At 47.8% G+C, this 8596-nt stretch overlaps 1 protein-coding gene across 4 annotated transcripts; it reads left to right on the plus strand.

The window, feature by feature from the left end:
• Positions 1 to 2283: 2283 nt before the first annotated feature.
• On the plus strand, positions 2284 to 3736 carry LOC109784814 (uncharacterized). Of its 4 annotated transcripts, none has more exons than XR_012187611.1 (3): positions 2284 to 2713; positions 2844 to 3016; positions 3112 to 3736. XR_012187611.1 is itself a non-coding variant. In XM_020343416.4 (3 exons), the coding sequence occupies exons 1-3, from the start codon at positions 2552 to 2554 to the stop codon at positions 3333 to 3335; spliced, it is 576 nt and encodes a 191-aa protein (XP_020199005.1). In that variant the 5' UTR covers positions 2318 to 2551; the 3' UTR covers positions 3336 to 3736. The 4 variants fall into 4 exon arrangements, 2 of the variants coding, with proteins under 2 accessions (XP_020199005.1, XP_020199004.1); XR_012187610.1 differs by having other exon boundaries at positions 2309 to 2713; positions 2826 to 3016; XM_020343416.4 differs by having other exon boundaries at positions 2318 to 2713; positions 2844 to 3033.
• Positions 3737 to 8596: the final 4860 nt, after the last annotated feature.

The raw sequence follows: 8596 nt of genomic DNA on the forward strand, positions 1-8596 counted from the left end.
GGAATTACTTGAAGAAAACGTACTTCACTAGCAAAGAAACTCATCAAATTCCCTTACGTTCTCCTGAGACACATTTACTGGACGATGACTAGGAACGCCTTGTTCTGTACTGGTCCCGAACCAAGAATGTGGTAAGGTCTATGAGCTCATTTTTTATTTTTAAGTACTATATGCCCGCGTCTTACTGTTCTCTGTTCATGTAGACCAAGTGCTTAAACTTGAAGAACAACTGTTCTCATTTAAGATTACATTGCTATCGTGCATACTGCTTTGCTCTTGTATCATTGTATTTACTCATACAAACTTATTTTTAAATTGAAGGATCCAATCGAAACTACAATGAAACAACAGGTATGTTTACGCATGTTTCTTTAACAGGTTTGCTCTTATAAATAGCTCTGTTGATTTCAATTTCAATTGTGTATATAGTTGACTTCTCATATCATGCACATTACTAGCATCACAACAGAGCCAATAGTGTTGTTGTACATGTAGACCCGTGGTACCCATCTGAAATCTTGTTGTGCCGTGTAGTTTCCCACGCTTTGTATTCTTTCAGTGCTGCTTTGTCTTGAACTGATATGATTTGAACCGTGTCTCTACTTTGATTTGGCAAGACAACGAAGTGACCATAGGACATATATATATACTAGGAAAACTGCCCGTGCGTTGCAACGGGAGAAAAAATCACATGTCAACTGCCGGTGCTTTGCTATTTATTAAACAACAATTGCGATAAACCAAGCAGCAGGCGATGATGCGGCTAAATGAACCAAAGATAATTAAGTGTATATGGTTGATGGATCAATTAACAATATGATTCTTTGGATGCTAGTTCGGAACTTGCGATGTGAATGCTAGTGAAATAATCCGGTGAACAACCTTATCTTTAAGTTACCACATTGATAATAAAAATATCGTACATGTGGTGCTTATTTTGAGTTACTGACATCGGGCAATAAAAATGTGGTAAACTTCATCCAACGTTCAGGCATGCATGCTTCTCTCGTGTGCTAACCGTGAAGTCCTTTGTGTTGCAATATATGCAGGATTCTCTAGAGTTCTATATAGTGCAGGAATCTGTTTTTGATTTAAAAAGGAAATTGATTAGATTATGCATCATAAATAGAGCATACATAACTACTCATAAATTAATTTAGTTAGCTTGCAGATAAGCATCTAAATATATGTGTTGTTTGTATAGTAGTGTTTTACTTCTTCTCAGCAACCCCTTTTAAAAATTGTGCAACCATTTTGGCTTGCAGTATAAGTTTATATTAGCCAACTATGATATTCTGTCTAAATCCTTTTAGATGGTTATCACTAAGTAAAGTTAATGCTATCCTACATACAATTATTAATGCCTTCAAATCTTGGTCATAGGATATAACTTCTGTAATTACCTTTGTTTAAGAAAGTAAGCCAGTTCACTAAAGTAGGTTACTTTTGTTTAAATAATATTTTTATACAACGGTATCCCTAAACATAGTTTAAAATAAGCACGAGTGAGTTAATTAATGGCGATGCATGTGTTTTTGTGTCATGTTTTTCATGGATACAATTTAGGAACCAGAAAAATGTTACGATGTTGTCAATCACATCGTCGATGCCCAGTGAAAAAGTATACCACATCGACAGATTAATCATTACACTATCATCAAACAATAAAAATATTGTACATGCATCACTTTTAAAGTAATTTTATCTCGATGCAATTGTTGTTGTTCCTTCGTAGCATCAATGTTTAGGGCAAAATTGTGTATAAGGTAGTTGCAAGTTCCTCCCTACCGCATCCAACATTTCCATCTTTAGGGATGTCATGGGCATGTCCATCTTTAGGGATGTCACGGACATGTAAATGTCTGTGTTTTGGCCTGGATTGTTTATTATGCACTCATATGAACCGGGACCAATATTGCTTGAAGACAATTTATTTTATATTTACTTTACTGGTGGTGCAAGCATATATGTTTCCGCCGTGTGTGCCCTAACCTATGTTAGCCCAACATTGTCTAATCATTATCCATGAATGTATTGTGTTGTTTTCTTTTTAGTTTTTGTGTCCTAGTAGATAGCAAGTATGAGTTTCGTGAGGCACATAAACAGAGTTAAACTTATCTTTTTCTAAGATCAAATTCAACCTTAAAACAAAAAGGCAACGTCTGCATTATTCGGAGAACAAAGACACACGCTAGCACGTCCGTGTGATGCATCTGGAGATTTTTATCGGCCTGTGAACAAACTACTTATATTACAAAAAAAAGAAATTGAACCTGTGAACATGCGTGCGTGCATGCTAGCTAGCCTCACACGTTGGCTGGTCTGGAAGAAACCAGCCGCGTCGCTGGCGCTTTTCCAGTCTGGACTCGTCGCCTCGCAGAGCTTATCTCCTCAGCTTCTCTTGAGTAATCCACATCCCCCGACCTCCACCTACTGCCCAGGTAGCACGACCTCCCCACATCTCCCCGCATCACTCGCAGCCCTGGGACACGCCGCCACTGCCGCATGCGCCCGCCGTCGGCACTCCACCAGATCTCCTGCACCACCGGGCATGGCGCGGGCTCCACACCAGCTCCCCCCGACACTCCGCCGGATCTCCCGCACCACCACCGGGCCATCCATGGCGCGGGCTCCAACACCCGCTCCCCCCGCTTCCCCGGGCATGGCGCGGGCAGTTGGGCGGCCATGCTCATGCCCAGCACCGGTAGTCTCGGTGCGCGTCCCGGTTTTCGTATTCAGATTGGCTCTCTCCTCCCTTGGCTAGGCATCCAGTGCTGCTTTTTCTCTGGGACTTCATGCACTTTCTCTTTGTTTGTTCGTGACAGTTGAGCCGTCTCTTCCAGGAGGTCGCGCATCGGAAGAAGGCCGTCTCCCCCAAGAAGAAGTACCGGCGGCCTACCCTCGTCGCCACTATCCGCCGCCGACCGTACCTGGATGGATGCCTCCTCGAGGCCAAGCTTGTGCGTGGCTGCGGCAATCCGGCTTTCTTGGCATCAACACAGTCTGCATACATCCAGTACTCTATCCACCAAAGTATTCATCCTCTTTGTTTTAAACAAATTTGAAGATTTTGCACTGATTGATTGTAAATTGAAAAACATTGTTCTCCAGTGCGCATTGTCGGTTGTGCATTACGGCCTCTGCTTCCCTTCGTCGCGCCTGATGCATGCCATGGCGCCCGCGCCCTCAAGCTCCAGCAGCAGCCCCGCCTTCCCGCGTCGCGCCGCAGCCCGCGTTCCTCTGCTTCGACCGCGCCCTCGCGCCCGACACTCGCGCCGGCCCCTCGCCACACCGGCGACCACCAAGAACACCGCCACCTCCTCGCCTCCGCTTAGTGCATGTCGGCAGGAGCGCCACCACCATACTTCCTCCTGACCACTGCGGCAAGCAGCAGCGCCTTCCTTGGCTTCTGCGGCGTGGATGCCGGCGCCAAGCGGCGGCGTGTACCCATCAGTGGAGGCTGCGGATGGATAAGAGCCAGTACAAAATAAGGATTAAGGACTGCAGGCTGAATTCCAACTAATGCAGGGTTTTTTTTGCAAAAACAAAACGTTTTTCTAGAGTGCCACTTAAACAGGGACTGCAGGTTGATTTCAAAGGAACGTAGGGGCTTTTTCATAAAAACGCCGACAACGTACGACCAGAAGCAATATTTGCTTTATTAGTAGGGAAAGATATGTTTGTTTGATGTTTTTATTATGTACTTCCACCTTACTAAAGAACTGGTTCACCGAAATGAGTTTCATATACTAGTACATGCTAAACTTATTATGTGTCTGCTTGTTTCTTCTTTTAGAACGCTGAAAGAATATTGGGGAAGAGTGCCTTATTAAGCAATGGTAAAAAAAGTAATGCAGATAAGGTTCAGGATAGTGAGACATCCTTGTTAGTCTCCAACAACGCTGATAAAACAGCTAAGGAAAACGACAGTGAGATAACCCCAAAGTCCTGTCTTGGTGTAGTGTTCGAGTTACTGGCCACTACTGCTGGCACAAGCTATTCAAACTCACTGTCTGAATCAGTTCGGCTTCTGAGTCTCAACTACAAGCTAAAAGACATCGATCAGTTGTACTACGACAAGAAGCCGAAGGACTGCGAAAGTCCTTGGAGCATTCAAATGCATACTTTCTGGTGCAACAGCAAGCATTGGAGGATTTTAGCGCCGAATAGGAGAAAGCTAATAAGCTTGTTAAGCTTATTGCCAGCATGGTGGATACCCAGGATAACATTTCTTGAGCTCTTCTGAAGTTGTTTCAGTTATGGTCTTGTTCTGCTGCGGCATTTATTTGCACTGGTGGCCAATTTAGACGGCATGTGTATGTAATATGCTGCTTTGTTCCCAATATTCGCACTAGTGGCGAATTTTGATGCCCAGTGGATGTAATATGTGTAATAGCCATAATAGCCTAGTGTTAGTTGCTTGCTTATTTATTTCTTATTGTCTTGTTTAGTTGTTTACTTGTAGTCACTTCAGTTCTTTTTTCGCGTTTTTCTAGTGGCCACAATAACCTATTTTTATAACTAGGCAATAACCATGGCAACACATGGACTGTTATAACCATGGTCCTGCTACCTGCTGTAGTGACCATGGCCCTCCTACGGGTGGTAGGATCCATGGGCCTTCTACGGGCCGTAGGATCCATGGGCCTTCTACGTTCCGTCTAATCTATGGGCCTTCTACAGGCCGTATAATCGTTTCGCCAAACATGGGCCGTACTATTCGTGGACCAATAACGGTCCGCAAAATGGGCCGTAAATGGGCTAGAGTGGAAATTTTATGTTTTATGGCCCGACCATAACATGCCATTAATATCCTGTATTTGATGACGCTATGAAAACAGCCCAACGGGTCACCGGGCCACAAATGGGCCGACTGTAACCACCGGCTGAATTTGGCCCACAAGCGGAACAGGCCAGTAACGGACCGTAAGTAACTGAATTCTGGAAATGAGCCCAAGAATAAATGGTCCCTTAGAAGGCCGAAAGTTAACACGAGCTGGAAACGGCCGACGGAATAATGGACCGTTAATGGGTATAAAGCGATACATTGTTCATTATGGGCCAGTTTCATCTCGGGCCTTTAATGGGCCCAGAGTTACAAAGGGCCTCCTATGGGCCGAAAGACGTCATGGGCCATACATGGGCTGGAAGTTACAATGGGCTGGAATCATATTGGACGGCCCAAATGACGCTACTAGGCCTAATTCGGGTAGGCTGTAATAGACCGTGAGTTAGCGGGTTGTAAATGGTCTATATGCGAATAGGCTGTTAACAAGCTTTCCGTGGTCCAGCCCGCTACCTTTTGACCAAGTCAAACGGGCCAGCCTTTTCACCCGAATGGGCCTCTATTGGGCCATGCCACATGTCGACGTATCATAGGCGCCTTCGGTCCAATGAGTGGATGACATCTGTCCCAACGGTGAGCCACCACGTGGTTTCTCTGGCCATTGAGAATTTTACACGTGGAAAATCCCATTGGTCCGGGCTGTTAATGGGTTATCGGATCCAAACCGGAACCCGATAGCTAACGGCAACCCGTTACAGTGGATGCCACATGTCGGTTACCCTTGACGAAAGCACTTACATGACGCGCGATTTATCGTCATGGAAGTGGACACTTCCGTGATGATAATTTGGTAATGTCATGGAACACTTCTACAACAGCACAGGTATGACGATCTTGATTCTGCCATAAAATCGTCATGGATGTACATGCCTGACAAAAAACGTGACCTACTGTGACAAACACGTATCATCACGTAAGTGTATTTTTTGTAGTGTTGGGCAGGCAGGTGGATATTCTTGGAATGGAACTAGCAGGCTTCACATTTGGTGACCAACTCAACTGCATCTTGGAGGGATGTGGGCCAGTAAAATCCTTGCCGGAAAGCTTTTCCAACCAATGCCCTCGATCTGATGTGTGAGTCGCACATACCCTTGTGTATCTCTGCCAGCAGTTCCTTTCCTTCTTCTCGGCAAATGCACTTCAATTTCACACTGTTGGGCCTCCTTCTATACAGCGTGTCATCAACGAACTGATACATACTGGCCCTCCGGGCTACTCTTTTAGCTTCTTCTTGCTCTTCGGGAAGCTTCTTCTTGCTCTTCGGGAAGTTCTCCAGTTTGGAGGAAATGGACTATGTGCCGCGCCCAAGTTGGAGCCTGAGGCTCGGAACGAGGACTAGCGACACCTCCTCATTCGCAGGAGCGCATTCCTCGACCGCGGGGACCGGCGGGAGGGTGCAGCTCAGCAACAAAAGGGGAGTTGTTCCCGACAAGCCCCCTGCCGAGATCCTCAAGAGGTTCTACCGGGAGAGGCCTGCTGGAGTCTAGTTTCCTCCTATTTCTGGCCATTGTTGCCGGGGATACGGAGGGCTGAGTCAGATGGAGAACAAAAGTACCTAGTTCCACAGTGAGCTTCTATGCAGCGCATTTCGACATATGATCAGCAATGCTATTTTCCGCATAGGGTACGTGCTCTGTTTGCAATCCGTCGAAGCGCTCCTCTAGCTTTCTCACTTCCTCAACGTATGCCTCCATCAATGTACTTTGGTAATCCTTGTTGACTTGTCTAACCACAAGTTGTGAGTCTCCGCGGATGATCAACTTCTTGATCCCCAGTTCTATTGCAATCCTGAGCCCGACAAGGAGCCCTACGTACTCTGCAGTATTGTTGGTAGCCTTCTCCCAGGGAAAATGCATCTGGACGACGTACTTCAGGTGTTCCCCAGTGGGACCAACGAGAAGCATGTTGGCCCCTGCACCTTGTAGGGAGAAGGCACCATCGAAATACATGATCCATTCTTGGGGCGCTTCCTTATTGGGGATAACTGTCTCTAACACTTCTTCATCAGGGGTTGGTGTCCATTCTGCAATAAAGTCTACCAATGCTCTGCTCTGAATAGTTGATGTACTCTCAAACTTCAAACCAAAGCTAGACAACTCCAAGGCCCACTCCACTATCCTGCCGATAGCCTCAGGGTTTAGGAGTATCCATTGCAAAGGAAAATGGGTGACAATCGTGATCTCATGGGCTTGGAAGTAGTGGCGCAGTTTCCTGGAGGCCATGACAAGGCCAAAAATCAACTTTTGCACGCCAGAGTATCAGGATCTAGCCCCCTGTAACAGGGAGCTGACGAAGTACACTGGGCGTTGCACCACCTTCTTCTTTGCCGCAACCTTGGGGTTGTCTCTACTGCCTTGCTCTACTCTGTCGTGATCTGCATCTGACCTTGTCGGGGTGTGCTCATTTTCCTCTCCGGAGGGGACACTGTCTGTGGCCGCCGCTTCTTCCACTTCCCGCTGCGCCAATAGTGCTGCACTAACCACTTGATTAGTTGCCGCCAGGTATAGCAGCAATGGCTCTTGTGGTTTGGGAGCAACCAAAGTGGGCACAGAGGACAAGTAGGCCTTCAAATCTTGCAGCGCAGTGTCAGCCTATGGAGTCCATTCCACCGGTCCTGCCTTCTTCAAGATTTTGAAGAACGACAAGGCACGCTCGCTAGACTTGGAAATGAAGCTACTGAGAGCGGAAACGCATCCAGTCAAACTCCTTACATCCTTAACTGTCTTGGGTGCTTGAATCTGCTCGATAGCCTTGATCTTGTCAGGGTTGGCCTCTATTCCCGGTGGGACACAAAGAAGTCAAGTAGCTTGCCGAAGGAAACGCCAAACACACACTTCTCCGGGTTCAACTTCAAGTTGATCTTGCACAAATTAGCAAACATCTCTTCCAAATCCTGAATGAGGGTCGATATGTCCTCTAGAAATCGCCGTTGAACTTGACGCGCTCGAGGATCGGATCAAACCATCGAGACGTCATCGGGTTCATGGTCGCAGGGCTCCCGCGCTGGCTGCCGTGGAGGGGACTACATCATAGGGGTGGCCCCTTCTGCGCGGCCAGCAGCGTGAGCCGTTGTCGTTGCCTGGGAAGGCCGTGGCAGGCCAGCTCACTGCGATCCTCCCGCCTCAGCGAAACCAATCAAGCACTGAATGGTGGCTCTCCACTCATCCATCTGATCGGCTGCTGGCGGAAATCTCAACAGCAGCCGGGCCCGTGCCATTGCCTCCGAGGCGGTGCTTGGCATCGATGTTGATGAAGATCGTAACGTCACGTGGCTCGTGATGGTGCCGGTAGTGGTCGCGCCGTGCTCTTATCGTTGTGAGCCAGTCACCAAGATGGCGTGGTGACGAGGTGGAGGCACTTGTGGGCCAGCGGCCCCGTTCGATGCATTGGTTGGGCCAGCCTGCTACGGGGGTGGTGCATGTCCTACGGTCACGCCCGCAGCGGGGGTGGCCAGAGGATTGCGATTCGCCCCAAAGCGAGTGCCACCGTTGTGGCTGTGCCCTTCGGCCGAGCGGAGAGGTGCAGACTGAATGATCTCTCCCACCATACCTCATAGAGCATGGTAGGTGTTGTCCTTCTCTGGTGCCTCCTGCTCCTGTTTTGGCCACAGGGGAGGTGGTGACGACGCCACCTGCGTCGACCACATCCCCCGTAGCGTCCACATCCCCAAGCATCCCTAGAGGCCCCGTAGCATTGGTGGTCGCGTGCGACGGGGCTTTCGAGGATGACGGCTGGGTGGTGGCACCGGGT

The sequence above is a fragment of the Aegilops tauschii genome, chromosome 6 (assembly GCF_002575655.3).
Source record: "Aegilops tauschii subsp. strangulata cultivar AL8/78 chromosome 6, Aet v6.0, whole genome shotgun sequence".
Classification (NCBI taxonomy): domain Eukaryota; kingdom Viridiplantae; phylum Streptophyta; class Magnoliopsida; order Poales; family Poaceae; genus Aegilops; species Aegilops tauschii.